At 34.7% G+C, this 17,295-nt stretch overlaps 1 protein-coding gene across 1 annotated transcript in view; it reads left to right on the forward strand.

Moving 5' to 3' along the window:
* Positions 1 to 17,198, forward strand: part of CCDC73 (coiled-coil domain containing 73) — a 55,782-nt gene extending 38,584 nt beyond the window's left edge. The window contains exons 12-18 of the mRNA XM_075755264.1: positions 1,867 to 1,977; positions 3,895 to 4,026; positions 6,442 to 6,477; positions 8,040 to 8,208; positions 9,356 to 10,927; positions 13,936 to 14,073; positions 16,917 to 17,198. Of these exons, the coding sequence (XP_075611379.1) occupies positions 1,867 to 1,977; positions 3,895 to 4,026; positions 6,442 to 6,477; positions 8,040 to 8,208; positions 9,356 to 10,927; positions 13,936 to 14,073; positions 16,917 to 17,125 (2,367 nt within the window). The 3' untranslated portion in view covers positions 17,126 to 17,198. The remainder of the gene's footprint in view (positions 1 to 1,866; positions 1,978 to 3,894; positions 4,027 to 6,441; positions 6,478 to 8,039; positions 8,209 to 9,355; positions 10,928 to 13,935; positions 14,074 to 16,916) is intronic.
* Positions 17,199 to 17,295: the final 97 nt, after the last annotated feature.

Raw genomic sequence — 17,295 nt, forward strand, 5'->3', positions numbered from 1 at the left:
CTTTTAAAGCAACAAATGGAACTTAAAAAATAGAGATCTGAATATAAAACTTGAAGGGTCTACCCACTTTTCTGCCAATTTTGAGAGCTACTGCTTTTGTCTTTATTGATTCTAGAACCACAATATGATGAGTGGGGTCTAAAGGTTATGTATTATTCTTATGCTCTATCCTACATCCCTGTTGAATTTGTGGACCCTGCTTATCAAGAAAAGGAGTTTCTTCAGAATAATAGAAAAAGGGAAGGAATGATTGTGCAGTCCCACGGAAATATTTTTATTCTTATACTCACAAAAAATTGCTGCTTATTTTTGGGCTTAAGATGAGAATACTTAAACATTCAAGAAGGATCATGCTGTCCTTTCTCGTTCTACCTATGCATACTTAGTGCTAGGATACCAATGTCCTCATGAGTTCAGAAAAACAAATTATAACTCTTACAGATGACAGAATACTTGAATACAAGGAATTCAGGTATTCCTCTCTCTGTACAATTGGCTTTAACATATGATCAGTTCTATTCACCTGCTACTCCTGATATTCTGCCCTCAGAGCTATGCTGTGAATAACTATTATATTCCTATCCCAGAGGAGGTTGCATTTGAGATGCAAGTAAAAGCATCCTTGGAGTTAAAGCAGGTTTACCAATGACAGAGGGTCTTGGATTCCTAGTTTATAGAACTGGATAAAAGGTGCTACATCACAGTGTGATTAATCAGACAATGTATTGTTGAATTGTCTCATCTTTTTAATTATATAATCTGTCAGAGAAGGTCCATTATATTCTTATGCATCACTTTTTCTATATGTATAAAAATGCAAGGTAGTCTGAATTTTCCTGGTGTTAATACCTGTAAGGTATATTTGTTTTAATAGGGTAGCTAAATTAACACAGGCATTTTAAAATTGATGCTAAGAGAATCAAGAAGTAGACCCATTTTTAGTTAAAAGATTAAGTAAAAAGGAATTGCTTTGGAGCGTTGCCTCCATAACTTAAAATTTTTCAAGTGGACTTTCAAAGCAGCCCAGCAGAGTCATAAATATGTAGCTGGTCATATAGCTACATGCATTTCAAGTTAAGTTTACATTATCAAATATATTTGTGTCATCTATATAGGAGATAATGGATGCACTAAGTCCTTTATCTTCCATATTGTTTGCTATAAAAATGTGATAGGATAAAAATTTCCAACAGTACCTGAGATGTGTGTGAACTTACTGTTGATTTACACAAGACTGCTTTAATTTAGCACAGTAAAGCTGAAAGTTAACCCCAAAAATGTTGCAAGTACAATGACGATAGTATAAAACTTTAATATTACTGTTATTTTAATGCACTCCTATTTCAGTGATCTAATAAAAATAAATTAAAGGATAATCAGACTTATACTTCATGTTCCAGTAGATACGTTTTAGAATTTAAAGCTTATACAGTTTGTAAGAGAGGTTAATAAACAATTTAGGGTAGAAAACCTGATCAGAAAAATAAAAATACATTCTTTGAGTATACAGTAGTTTTTTCTTTAAGTAGAATGGGTCTAGATTGTGCTACATGTCATATTTCTCATCTCTGGACTTTATATTACTTTTTCAGCACATTAAAACTTATGCAGTGAAACTGAATAATGGCAAGTGTTTTTATACCCTTTTATAGCCATTTCTTTTTTCATAACCTCCCCCTGTTTCCTGTTAGCTAAACTATAAGCACCTTTCTGTTAATTTATGAAAATTATTGTTGAGATAGCACATTATCACTGATCTGTATGGCACTTCCAGCATGTTAGAAGCAAAGGTCCAAGCAACATAAAACACATCAAAATTCATTAATGTGGTATTGATTATTTTTTGGATAATTAATTTTATTGCAGACCCTTGAAAGAGATAATGAGCTGCAAAGGGAGAAGGCAAAAGAAAATGAAGAAAAGTTTCTTAATCTTCAGAATGAGCATGAGAAAGCACTAAGAACTTGGAAAAAAGATGTAGGTTTATTAAATTAAATGTTAGAGTATTAAAAGGTTTTTGAAATAGTCATCAAGCATTTCAGGTAATTCCTAAAAGCCAAGAAAATATTGCAGAAATAATACAATAAAAACAACCAATTTCTTTCCAGTACTGCAGTCTCTTCTAGAAAGGAATATTTTTAAAAGGTAGATTTAGGAGAAATGTTGACTTCTGTGCTCTAAAAGGTCAGTGCACTTCCTGCAGTTCTGTAGAGGAGCCCAGGGTATTTGGTGTTACCTTGAATTTAGCACTTAAATATTCCAGAATTACACACTTGCCATTACCTAGACATGGAAGCTGCTATAGTTTTTAATTTACATTGAATTTCATGTATTTTTCAGGAAGTTTGCAATTTTTTACAAAACTCATTCAGAGAATACCAGCATTTCTAGGCTGCGCTCTTGTACCCTGAAAAAACTATCAGTAAACTGTCGTATAGTAAAAAATGAATGTAAACCCACATAGGCTGAAGTGACACAGGCTAAAGGTACTTCTGAAGGGCCATCTGCCCAGGAAAAAAAAAAGCAACCTCAAACTACATCAGGTAGAGATGCTGAAGGCTTGCATTAAAGCACAGGTCCTGATTTGATGGGAATTATTCAATGTGGACTGGGAGGTGAAAGGGGATAAGGAAAGGTAAAAACCTGTATGTCCTCTCAGTGAATTTACCTTCAGTGTACACCTGAACAATAATTTGTCTTCAATATTTGCCATTCTTTCTACTACTTCATTACTTTTAAAGAATATTTCAGTAATTATTTAATCAAAAACAATTAGCAAAATATTGTAGCTGTAAAAATTGTCTGCAATAATAAATGCATGTTTACAAGTAAGAAAGATTAATATTTCTCCAATAAGACAAGATCAGTTTAGTGTGGAAACCAGACTTTAAGCAGCATCCGCTTAATAGTCTGTCTTTTTTTATTTCTATATAATTGGCACCTACTGCCAGAAAGGTTTTGAATTTGGTACGTAGATTCTCAGGGAGGCTGTGGGGAAATAATGCAAAGTTGTGCTTGCAATCCTGTTGTCCAAGGCTAACTCTTTTGAGTGCAGCCACTATGGAGATGACTGCAACCACAAGACTACAAAATAGCTGAACTGTTCTGATGCTCACTGAAGATTTGATCTCCCTGATTCCTAGGACAGTGTTATACCACAGTTTCCTGTATAGACATGGAAATTGGCCCTGCTTGTTTCTCAGGAATGTTTGCAACTATTCTTTAGAAGATAACTTCTTTTTTTTTTTTTTTTTTTTTCTTTTCCCTCTCCATATTTCTGCTATGGCTAACTAGAAATTTGGTCTCTTAATATCTTATAGTGTCATCATGGATAATGTTAACATTATACGCTGCTCTGAAAATATTTGTATATTAAATGAAGGCATTTCTGTAAAATAGCCCTTCTGTACTTTTTACCATCCTTTTTGTTCTAAATTGAAAAATGTAATTGTTACATACTCACTGAAGCAGCATTGGATACTTAAGGCTATTTACAGAAGCGCCAAGCAAATTATTTGCTGTTGTAGTTTCTTGACAATGTAGGTAGAGAATGAATGTTGACTAGCATGTTTATCTTTAGGCCAAAAAAGGAAGAAGCTACAAATAGAAATCTCACTTTTTTGAGCCTTGCTACTTGAAGTAAATGGTGGAAAAAAACCCCAATTAATAAAAACTATCATCTGTAATTGAAATGTGTTTAAAACTTTGGTTTGAATGAGAGAGCTCAAAATTATCTTACTTTGTACAAATAAATTCCTTAGCATTTATACTTTCTTTTAAGGATTTATTTTAATTTGCTAAGCTGTTGATACCCCTGTAAAATACTGTTTTACGTATTTGAACGTGCAGTAAAGATCTGGGTTTGTGTGCTCTGTGTTCCCTCAATTATTACAGGAGGAAAACATGAGAAGAGAAATAGATACTATTAAAAATGAGCTGAATTCCCTTAAAGGAGTTCATAGACATCTTGAAGATTATCATCCTCCTCAGGGAAATCAGCATTCTGAGCAAGTGGAAAATCTGCAGGTAAGTGTCTCCAATAGCTGCAGTACTTTCCATTTCTTGTAAACATATTAGAGAATAAGACACGACAGTTTTTCTAATCTGGCTGTCATGTCTGCTGATCTTCCTCTGACATTGCTAAACCTAAAAATTTATCTGATGTGATCAATGATCCAAGATTCCATTAAAACCTACTGTATGCTGAGAATGTTCCCCTTTCATCCAGAGGAGCACTTATAGAAACTTGAGATGTTACCTCATTAATAACTGCTATCTATTTTGTATAAATTTTTCTTAATCTGTCTTTACTAAATCCTATTTCACAAACATATTTTGCAAGGGTGTTTCTCAAATACTGTGGCAGACCAATTGACTTCATATGTATATAAGTTCCCTGGAAGTGTGGAATTAAGTCCACTTCTACTCAGAGGAACTAATTTCAGCCTCTGTCACATGGGACAGATCAGAAGATTTGTTTTATCAACATATAGATTATCTAAGTTTGTCAGTCTTAGTTTTAAAAAACCCCAACCTTTATTTCACTTAGCATCTTTAAGGATCGTCGAAGGCATAGCAAGCTCAACAACTAATGAAAACAGGAGGTAAAAGATTGTTCTATGCAGTGCAGGTTGAACTAGAATTGAGCTCGCATTGCTGGGTGAACCAAATCCATGCTCAGCTCTGTATTCAGAGCACATGTGAGAAGACAAGAAGTGGTTCAGCACATGAAGATGGTCTTTTGGAGCAAAAGGAAGAGCATGTAGCCCTGCAGTTATGTGTTATCCCTTACTTAAACTGGATTGCAAACTTATATTCCAGTCTTTTCTAAGACTGAAAAAATGGGAAAAGTCATAAAGCATAAGAAAAATTTACCCTGTGCGTTGAGTGAATTCTGTTGTTGAGTATTGGTTATATTATTTTTTCCAATTAGTTTTTACATCCAAATAATGAATTATCCTTCAAAGAAGGGAAAACTCATTTTGCATGTGCATAATTTTGCTTTCAGTGTTAGAAAAATAGGAAGACACTAGAACTGTAAAGACATTTATTTTTTTTTAACTAGTCTTTGAATTCTCAGTAAAATGACAAACCATAATAAAATCAGAATTTAGAAGAACTTAAAATCAGTTTCTTCACAATGCAAGTATGTATGTATAGCTCATATATATACACACATATATGAATATATACACATACATATAAGCTGGTATGTGCTTAATAATGCAATGGAAGTTCAACTTGAAATAAGTACTCATCATGCCAAAGCTGTATGAATTCTACGAGGTATAATGCAAATTGTGTAACTGAAAAAAAAAAATTTAAAAAATCATTTCTTTGAATGAAAATAAAATATTAATTATGTTTAGGATGCAGAAGCAATGCACACAATCAGTCGTTCATGATAAACAGTACTTGTGTTTACCAAGATAACCCTATGTGTTTGAAAGTAGATAAGCTTAAAGTATATGCTCATAAATGGGAAAAAAAAAAAAAAAAAGTCTGAGATGTCTTCTAAATAGGTATCTTACATTATTTTATGGCAAATTGCCATACCACTTTGTGTCGTAGGATCATCAGATTTCAAAAGCTAAGCAGGTTAGGCTGAGTCAAATGTCCAGTGGAACACTGCCAAGAAATTACAGGAGCTGCAGCAGATCATATTGATTATTCTAATTTGTGGAATTTCACCTTGTATCAGTAATGAGTCACTCTCTAGTAAAACATAAAAGGGCAAGGTGTTGGCTATGATTTAGATCTTGACTATGGCTTCAAGTGTTGCAAGGAGATATGCGTATATTTATTTTTACACTTAGTACAATCTGAAATCCCTGCAATTATTTGTGGGGTATGAAATTTAGAATGTATGTAAACTTCTTCGTACTGATCACCTGTGGAATAGTAATTAAACTAAAGGCTTTTTTAAAAAGAAAGGTACAATGTCAGGCTTCATTACAGACTCAAATTGCACTTCAGTTTAACTGATAAACTTCAGTTTAACTTCAGTTAAACCAGTTAACTGGTAAAATTAAATGCTTCGCATTTAGTTCAATATAATTTGTAATACAGCTGTGTACCATTAGAGAATAGGACTATACCTAGCAATGGGTTATTGTAAATTTTTTTGTGTGTATATGTACAGGGAGATATGGTTTTGAGAAGATTTTGAATTTCATAGTATGAAATATTCTGTTGAGGGAAAGGTCATTTTAAGTGTATGTATCTTGCTTAGATTTTACTAAATCATAGAGAAAAAATTTAAAGTCCAAGTTTAATAGTTCTGATATGTAGGCACTTTAGTTTATGCATCTTGGATCTTTGAAGGGCTCAACAGCCATTTGAAGTTAATGGAAACTGGGTTTATTCAACCCATCTTAAATCTGGAAAGAAATCATGTAACTTTTCTCCCTTTCTAAGAACACTTCATCATGTTTGTTTCAGATGCATTCAGCAGTTCAACCCATACCAGCAAATGTGGTAAGTGCCACTGCAGTAGCTGTTTTATACCTGTACAAAAGAGTAACATGCACAGTGTTGTTTGGTGTTGCTGTCTAAAGAAACGGCTCCTAGAAACAAAAGATTATCAAAGAATTACAGCTTTAATGAAAGAAAAAGGAAATTGCTAGTATTTGTATTTGAAAAGAAAAGCTTGAAAATGTGATACCAAGGCTGTATATAGCCAAGAAGAAAAATTAACTAATTTAAAACTTAGAAAACAAAATAAAAGATGTAATATTTACAATTTCCAAATCAGAATGATATGGATAATGAAAATAAAACATTAGGAAAACAGAAAGAAAATTCAACTGAAACTTCAAATTTAAGGTGGAGTATTTGGCAGAGGAAAACTATTTTTAGGACCCTCCTCCATTGACCATGACTCCTCCCTCCCCTAAATCAGCAAAGCTCGGAGCATCAGGATGTTTCTGTGACCTGTAGAAAATTGTTTCCTGCAGATTTGTATTCTACACCATCTACTGTGCCACTGTTGCAATAATCCCATTTTTTACCAATGTTGTCTACGTGCCTCCCTCCATTCTGCAATGTACTCTGTCCTCCCCACACATCCAATGCCCAAGCACAGCACTTGTAACTCCCTCCCACATCCCAGTCTTCCTTTTGCAACATCTCCAAGTCACTCAAGTATCTTCAGCTTTTTCTCACATGTCTTATGGATTAAGCAATACCCCTGCTCCCTCCCACATGTCCCTACTTTTATATCCTATGTTCAGGGCAAGAGCCAGCATGTGCTCCTGCCTTCAGCTGCCAAACAGTTGATGATGCTAAAAGGATCCATCATCTTTTTTTTTTTTTTTTTTTTGGTGGGGTTTTAGTAGGGTGTTTCTTCATTATTCAGCTCCTAGTTTTCACAGAACTTTATCAAATGCAAGTTTGAAAAATAAAGACAAATACAGCTGCAGTAGTAGACCAGTGGCTTAAAATTTAAGTAAATACAGCTTTCAGGCTTCTACTCCTGTTGAATTTGACTCAAATTCAGGATAAAAAGCCATCTGGGAGGGAATGAGGAACTGAATGACAAGAACTGCAAATTCATAAGCCTATGAAGCAAATACATATTTGCCTATGAAAAGAAGTTAAAAATCTCAGGTGGTTTGTTAGAAAAAAGTAGTGTTAATATGAGTATGTGTGCACATGTGTTTGAGTGTAATTAGCAATCATACAGGTTTTTTCTGCATGTAATTACTGAGCAGGTCACTGATTTAGCCAGCAGATAGAGGGAGCAATCCAGTCAGCACATGTACAACATACATTCCTTCCTCTGAGAAATTCTGTCAATATGTATAACTTTTCTCTGTGGACTGTAATATAGCAGGACCTAATTTCTTTCCTACTCTTCTAGGGTGTTAGTCTGCTTTTTTTTCTCCATTTACATTAACTTTGTATACTTCAGGTGAAGAATCCTTGTTTTCCATCAGAATTATAAAAATAATTTTAAATCTAAGTCCTGAACTTCAATTAATCAGTGACTGTAGTAAATTATTAAAATCTGTATAATCTTTTGTTCCTTTGTATGTCAGAGTGGTCAAGAACACTCAAAAGACAGTGAAATACAGGCTATTCAGAAAGAAAATGAGTGTATGCACTCTATAATAAGAAAAGACTGTAATTTTGGACATGAAGAAGAAATTGAAGTAAAAACCACAATGGACTACTCTTTAAGCACTGAGGAATTACAGATAGAACAAAGTAATAACCTTACACAGATAATAGAGATAAGTATTATTGTTGAAGAAAGGATAAATGTTTACAGATACAGTATATGATGAGAACGCTTGAATTCTGAATTAAATGTGTTTGTACTAACAACAGTAAAATTCTTGGTGGGAGTGGTGCTAATCTATGACATTCACAAAGCTCTGAATGAGAGCACAGTACTTCTAGTGGCTGCCCTGGGACATTCAGTAAGATCCGTGTGCTGTAACCCCTCAAGCTGTTGCAGTACTCTTGCTGCATGCCAGTTCAAGAAGCGAATAGGAGTTAGGAAGAACTGTAACATGTATAGAAGTGCTTGGAAGCAAAACCAAGGACTTTCCCTTTCCCATGAAACAATGAAAAAAGGCAGAGTGATTGCGCTGCACAGGACAATGAAGGTTTGTTCGTGTGGATAACTAATACTTTTCTATAGAAAGCACTTTGTGACTCCAGTAAGTAATTTTTTGAAGCCACCTAAAGGAAATATACTTAGTCTCTCATGCTCGGTCTCTAAAATGTAGCAAAGATAAGCGGAAATTTAAAAGCTTATTAACTGCAAAATGACTGCTTTAAAGGATCAGCGCTCACAGCCTTCAAGTGTATCTTTCCGAAAACACCTTTCTGATATTGCAATGCTTGTTATTCCTCGCTGGCCCACTACCATCAAGTCATAGCATATTCCTTTTGGTATGAACATAGTCCCTTGATCAGTTTTATTTGGTTTTGTTTTCTATTTAGCTAAAAATGCCCCTTTCAAAAATAAAAACAAATACAGTTGCAGTAGTAACCAGTGGCTTAAACCTTATGTAGATACACAGTAGTTGATTATGTGTCATAATTTCATAATGAAGACCCTTTCAATAGTAAGTCTGACAGATACCAGTTGGTAAATATTTCAACTATAAGCCATTATCTAAAATCTACAGAATGTTAATATACTTTGTTTGAACAGTTCATAAATATTTTGCAAGTTACCATAACACAACACTTGTCTACAGTAACTTTTTAATAGACTTGTCTGTGTAATGTATCGATACTAATCTTGAGTCTATTTCTCTGGAAATTTTAAACTGTCAAAATAAAGTATAATTTAACCTCTGGGTTATCTATCACTAACCAGAGAATACACTCACTCTAACAGATCTACAAGTTCTTGAAAACAGTTCTAAGGATGAAATTAATGTTGCTAGCCCTTATGAAGAAAAGCAAAGGGAGGCTTCTCCTAGGAATACCCTCTGCACAGATACTGATTTAATTACCCAAGGACAGACCTCAGAAATACATGTCACTGAGTGCAAAGAAGCAGAAAATCTAGAAGCAACACATAGAATGTTACTAGATGAAAACAAAGCAAATTTAGAACAAAAGCCACAGGACAGTACTGAGCCATTGGCACCATGCCACACACAAACAAGAAAGGTCTTTTTAGACAGTATTGATGCTGTAGGTGCCTACAAGAAAAATGGAAGTCAGGAGACTGACTGTAGCAAGCAAGAACCATGCAATACTACAGCTGAATCAATTTATACCAAGGCAGATAAAAAATCAAATACCATACAACACAACAAAAGCATCCTCACACCTCAAGCACCCAAACCTGAGTCTGAAGCGATTCTTTGCACTGAGAAGAATGCTGTGTGTGAGAGAAGTACAGACAATCATCAAGCTAAGGAATTAAGTTTTGGCATCGTATCTTCTATCAAAGAAAACTCTCAAACAGAATACCAAATTGGACAGAATACTGAAGTGGACTTGCTGGACAGTGACAATTATGTAGGCAACGGATTACATAAAACAGAAAAAAATTTCTTAAATCTGAGTGGTTTACCTAGAGATAGACTTCCTTTGAAACAGACACAGGTAGATGCTGAAGACAGAAATTATGATAATGCCAGAAACATGAACAGAAATGGCATACTGAGAAGTACTGGTGTTCCAGCAACTGATGTTCAAAATCCACCAACTGTTTATTTTGATAACACAAGCGGTGATGATGCCACAAAAGAACACAGTGATAATATGTGTCTCTTAGGTGCTTTCAATTTATGCCCCCACAAAAGAGAAAGAGGAATAAACGTGGATGACATGCGCAGCAAGCAACCTGAACAAGACAGTACTGAACAAACAGGGCACGATACAAATACATGTACTTTCAACGCTGAAGCCATAGCTCCAGTAAAGGCTGATGGTCTTGAAATAATTGCTGATAGAAAAACCCCAACAGACAGAATCAGCACAGATAAACTAATTCCATGTAAAAAAGTTAATGATGATATTCAGATACGCTCTAGCAGAAATGGACATTCCCTGGAGATTAATAATTCAACACATAACACATTGTTAAAAGAGAAAAAAGACTCACTGAATATTACAGTTCCAGGAAGGAAGTTTGCTGAGGGTCACCTGAAAGAATCATGTTCTTTACCCATGAGAACATCTGGAAATTTAGTAAACATAAGTGGAAGGTCATCCTTTGATCTTTCAACCTCAGATAAAAAAGCTGAGAAAACTCCAGTATACTTAAATTTTTTAGACCTCGGTTCTTGTTCAAGAGTAAATCAAATGAGAGGTCAAGCTACATGGACTCCAGCTTCCAAGGAACTTTCCCTTTTGAAAGAGAAACTACCATGCTTAGTGGAAAACACAAAGGTTATTTCAAAAACACAGTGTCAAAATCTCAGTGAAAATGTTGACAGAAGAGAAACAGGACTAGGTAAGAAAAATAAGCATTTATGTTTTGATGCATGTACTGAATATGCTTAGAAAAATTGTCAAAATGTGAAATTTCTGCATCTACATTTAGTATAGCATTAGAAAAATGTAAACCTGACATTTTAGTTATATGGCAAAAAAAAAAAGTAATTTCTCTGTTAATTTATAGTATAAATGCAACTAAACAGCTTTTGTTTGCTTAATTATCTGCTTAAACAAACTTTTTCTCATATTTCCCTTTGTGAAAGAAAAGCAGTGGAATGACTGAATTTTTATAGGCATTTCTAACCCAAACGTAGATCATACTCTATTGGGGCTCTGCATATATCTGAAAAGCACTGAGCAGGTTTTGGAAATCATTTAGTTCCCTTATTTTGCATCAAAAATAGAGTAATTTTTGAGCCAATAGATGCTGCTTTGAATTACACTTAGAGAAAGTTTACTTTTGTTATTTTATTGTACATCTTTAATTTACATGGATGCTTAAAACCATCTGAATGTGGTGAATGTGCAAAAGAAGTTTATATTCTTTGAAGCTCTGGAAAACACACCTAGCTGTTAAGAGTGCTAAAGGAGCTTTTTCATCTCCTACTGTTGGCACTTGGTGATTATTTGCTGAGTAATATTTTGCATATGCAAAACAGTAAATATGAACTCTATTCCACGTGTTTCTAAATCATTACTGAAATGTGGGAAAACTCTACTCTAGATTTGTTTTGCAATAAAATTAGCTGCTAGATTACCCTAATACTTATTTACTAAAGTACCATTTCCAAACTCAATCTTTTACTAAAGTAATAAAAGTATCATCTCTATTTCTGCAGTAAACTGACTCCAATACATTTACAGATATTCCTCTACTTCAGTAACTGGGCAGAGTAAAAGACAGTACAAGTGGTGCCTTTGTCTCTCAAAATCAAGCTTTTTTTCTGTTCTTTTTCTATTTTTTTCTATTCTTAATGCATGCTCTAAGCTTAAAGAAGCAGATATCTCTGCTTCTTGAAACGAAAGCCTTTGCTTTTGTAAGAAATGGAGCTTTGTGTGCTTAGACATTTTTCAAAAGAGCTAGATCCACAATATAGGGTGTTTGTGTCTATTTGAAGTTTTGTTGATGTAGTGTTTTGAGCTTTGCCCCTTGAACACACAAAGAACAGAAAGGACTGCTCTCTCTTAGTTTTGCAGCCAGTGGCAGTGAGAGAGCAAAACAGCAGTCTGGTTTCTTTATATTGTTCTGGTGTTAAGAATTTAGGTCTATAGGTAATTTTGTTTCTGTAGTTGGTCTCTTGCCTGTGTATATTTGTATACAGATGTACAATTTTTTGAAGTTCAGTGTCAGAAAGGTCTTTGTCCCTAAAACAATAGCGGTGGTAGCAAGGTAGCAGAATCCTGATCTCAGATGGTACATTATTTGTTTTAATGTGAATTTTGATATCTGTTTCAAGAAAATGAATGTATAGTTATGTGATGTCCTGCATGTATTTTTTCTGTAAGACAACAACACTATCTGAAGTTTTTCCATCTGTTCCTCCTCCTTTTGTCAGAAACCTTTCTGTATGGAAAGTACCGTAATTCCAGGAAGTGACTCTAGAGGTTCATCCAAAGGAGTTGGTAGGGATTTTAATTAATTCCCCAAATAAGCTGCCTAGTGACCAGTACGGTCACCAAACCTCTTGAATTCTAGCAAAATGTCACAGTGAGGATCTTGGTCTGGATGCCTGATGTGCCGCTCACTCTCATCAGACTAATTTAGATAGATCTTTACTTGAGTTTGCTGACCTTTCTGAATCCTGCTCCTCTCTCAGAGACTAGAGAACCTTACTGTTAGGGCACCCAAGACTTAGTTGTTGTGGTACTCAGTATTGCAACTTCCAACATTTATTGTGGTTGGGTTTTGTTTTCAGGTATTTTCCCAAATGGTAAACCTGGAGTGGAATCCATGGTGTCCTTAAATTTTTCATTTGTTTGGGGTTTTTTGTTACTTACGGAAGCACAGTTTAGCCATATGGGAGACCTAGAGGTGAAGAGCACTGATGAAACAGTAAGCCTATCTGAGGGAATTCCTCTTACTGTCTAACCACAATGCAATTTACTATTTATACAACTCTGATTGTATACGTCAGTGTATCTACATCAGTAAATGGAGGAATGAACTGGGAACGAGCAAGATCTTCCTGGAGAACTCTTAAAAAAAAAAAAAACCAAACTGATAACCACTTTCCTCTTCCTCCCAAGAGAAAACGGCAGTATTCTTAAGTAACTGTTACATAAACCACAAGGTAACATGTATTTTCATAGCAAAACAAAGATCTTATTATTGTAGCAGTGATCAGGCATCTGTGTAGTGACAAAACAGCTACTGTTTGTATTATGTGTAATTGTGAAAGTATGCTTATGTTTTGATCTTGCTAGGAACATGATGTTGGTTTCAACAGAGGCTACTAGCAGTGCATAAAGCCTTATACTCTGCTATGATTAATCTACTTACTTGCCTTTCCTACCTTTAGTAGATAGCCATAGCCTGATTTCCTGAAATATTAGGTATAGCCATTTACAAAAAGACTCATTATTTAAAATGTTCTTTGTTTGACTAAAAATCTTTTGTATTTAGAATGTCTTTTTTATTACAAGTCACCTTGGAATATGATGTCAGGATGGCGGTAATTATGTATTTTATTATCATTATCAGAAGGTAGGTCTTAAAGTAATACTGTTTGAAAAAATATATGCAGTTAGAATATTCAGAATACATTTTCTAGAAATCACAATTTTGTCATTAACTTAATATGTGAAAATGACATGAAACATTTTTAATGAGTAGAAACATACCTCATCTTTAGAGACAAAATAGATGCAGAAGTATGTGAAAGAAAAAAAAAAGAAGAGATTCCGTGATTTAAAACAAAAATATTTGATTTTTTAAGATCAGAGGTAAACCAGAAGTTTAGTTACTTTACAATTAGTGCCTAGAGACTAAATTGCAGTTGTTACCATTTCCTTTTTGTCAATCAGGTTCTACCAGTTTTAACAGAGCTGCCGACACTTTGAATACCTCTAGTATCCACCAAGACCCCCAGGGAGATCCTAGTGAAGAATGGAATGCTATAGCAAAGACTTTTTATGATTCTTCTTTTCCCACAGAACATGTAAGTCAATTAAAAATATTGCGGACCAGACCTCAGTGAGCTAATTCCACAGATATTTGTACAACTGTACGCATCTGGATACTTTAAGACTGAGTCAATCTCCAAAATAATATCAAAAGGGCAACAAGGCACCATTTTTCACAATTAAGGTTGATAGAAAGCAGCAGGAAAAAGTCACAGCATATGAATCACACAGATGCTAACCAGTCTGTTTGGGAGGGGAGGAAGAGGGTAGTTCATTGTGTACCCTAATAAAAATCACCACCTACAGTAAAACTAGGAGTTAAAAAAAAAAAAAAAAGAAAAAACAGTAGTATGCAAAAGTATAAAAATGTTGGTTCCTTTATTACACAATCAGAAAGTGTTATTTAAAATAATCTGTGAAAGACTAAAAATTCAGCATATCTATGAATTAGAGCCTATTTGTTTATTCTAAGCTGCAGTTATGTGATACCATATTTAGAGTTATCTTATTATTTAATAGGATGACATTACACAAACGTGTAAAAGCAGTGAATTAAAAAGAAACCTGTTGTTTCCCTGTAAGAAAACTTCATTCAGGACAGCACTAGCAGTGGCTCATACTGCATTTTTAGATCTATGTTAGACTGTGGAGCTTGAACAGCCCTAACTGCTGTATTAGGATTTGACCTAATGCTAAACGTATCACTCAAGACAGATACAATAATTTACAACTGCAGTTGGCCTTCTTTTTCAGAAGAGGTTCTAGAGGTATTTGTCAGGTAGTTACGGCTGTCAGCTTTGGATGAGCTTTGAGGTCAGGATGTGTAGTGTTTTCAAGTGACAACTTGCTGACTTCAGTGGACTTAACCAGCTCTCATTGCCATTAGCATTCACATGCTCTGAAATTAAAAAGACTGATGTTTCAAATTACTCAGCTTTCCTAATATGACTCTACTTGGGAATGACAGGTGGATTTTTCGCCAAACACAGTGGTGGTATTTACTGTGTGTCTCTTGCTTCTTCTCACTGAGCTGGGGCCAGGAATTGATCAGTTAGTTAGAGCACTTTGCTCGCTCTGCTTTGCTTGCTGTCCCACGCTCTCCATCTTTCTCAGCTGAGAACTTCTGGCAATGAATGAACTAAAATACCTAATCTACAGCCAATACAAAGCTGTATTTCATTATCTGATTGTAGTTACATCTACTTGGTCACCTCCAAACTAAAACTCCTTGTGTGCTGGCTAACTAAAAGCCGAGATGGACAAGAACAGAATGCCTTGCTGGTTTGACCTTAGATTATTTTTCAAATATTTAATCTATGAAATCTCAGCCTGGGATATTGCAGACCACTCCCTCCCTTCTGTGTTGGTGTCATTCTAATACGGTCTGTCTTCAAATTTGTCATTTTTATGACCGATATGAAAAAGCTGTTGGGAGATTAAAAATAGGGTCAGCAGTCTTTTTTTTGCTGCTCAGTTTATTTGCTTTGACTAACATGTATGATTATAACTAGAGTAGACTTATGCCTTCTACAATTTGGGTAATCTCATTCAACTAAAGTATGGTACTCTAAAAAGTGGTAAAAATTAAAAAGAAATGCTACAGGTGCACTTAAAATTCTAGTAAAAATATGAAGAACTGTTTTAAACATTAGTTTGTATATACCTGAGTACCAAGGTAAGGATGAATATGCATCCTCAGCTCAGTTTAAACACAAGTCCTTAACCATGCAATCATAGCAGCAATTAACGCGTTTTACGCACACGTCCCCCATAGTTTGCCATATTACTCAGTGCTGGCAGTAAGACACATTTTACTTGTATTTTATTGTGAAAATGTTGAGGCCTTTTAGTCTGACAGCTGAGATTCTTTTTTTAAAAAGCTTTATTCTAAACCCACTGTTACAGAACTGTATTAAAATGCTATATATATAACCTAGCTGCAGTTACTTCTCCAAAGAGATCTAAACGCTTGTTGTCTTCAGTAAATCCAAGTAACATGCATGGCTTTATTTCACTGGAAAATTTCACTTCCACAGCTGGAAGACCTAAATGAAAGTTACTTCCTCATTGAAATGGAGATTACAGTCATTGTTGACCTGAAGTATCAGTATATTCAGCTGCATGGCAGTAGTGTTGTTACAGATGCAATAGGCTAAGTGAAAAATTTGCATGAAGTTTATTGTTCATATTTCAAACTTCAAGAAACGTTTGTGCACTGGGGAAGGAAAGTTTTAGCACAAAATTTATACGCTAAAATAAAGGCAGGCCTGATAAAGACTTTGTGGTTGGGGCCTAGTTGCCTAATATTAAAAAAATTTCCCTGATGTGTTGCCATAGGTGTTTGATTTGGATAGATATGAACTATCTATCAAATAGTAATTAAAAATATTCAGAGAACAAAAAGATCTTTAACATAAAAAAAACCCAACCTATTACAGACCTTGCATTAGTTAATGATGTTTGCTTTCTAATCTATATAGCAAGGTAGAGAGGGAGTTAACACTATAAACCTCATGATTTTGGGTTTTGTTAATCAAATGCTGCATAGCAATAGAAATGTCAATTGCAACATTAAACTGCTTAATTAAACTATTTATTTTGCTAATCTGCATTCTAGTACAAGGTTGTCTTCTTTTTTTAATCATACTCTTCTGTACTAAGTCTTATGTTAAGGTTTGGTTTATAAAAGTATGTATGTTTGTCATTATCAAGTTTTCTAAATTAAAGCTGAAGCAAGCACTTCAAATTAAACCTATTTTTTCCAATTGACTTATCTTCTTGTTCACACTTCCTTCTTTGCTTAATGCTTAGCAAAATCCAACAATATAGACTTTTGTACCTGAATTTCATGGGATTATTAGTTAAGTTTGTATTCTGTCAAGTGAAAGAAGGATTTACTGCTTTACAGCACGAGCAGAAGTCTTCTCAGACAACTGTACCTCCAGCAAGAAGCGAAAGTGCACTTGGAGCTGAGGACAGCTGTTCTATTCATAACTCCATTATACAAAACCAAATAGAAGAAATTGAGAAATTCCTGAACTTGGGAAGACTCCATTCAGCAAGAAAAAGAAAATATGAAGGCGGCCAGTGAAGATCAGTGGCAGAAGAGAAAAAGCATGTATGTGTCTTTTAGGCACAGATTCATCACTTATGTAAACCAGATTTGTAGAGGTATTCCCATAGAATATGGTATATGTGCACCGTGGTTTCATGTTTAATACAGCGTGTAGACCCTTTATGTTCAGAAATGGATACATTCCC

This window comes from Balearica regulorum, chromosome 5 (genome assembly GCF_011004875.1).
Source record: "Balearica regulorum gibbericeps isolate bBalReg1 chromosome 5, bBalReg1.pri, whole genome shotgun sequence".
Taxonomy (NCBI): Eukaryota; Metazoa; Chordata; class Aves; order Gruiformes; family Gruidae; genus Balearica; species Balearica regulorum.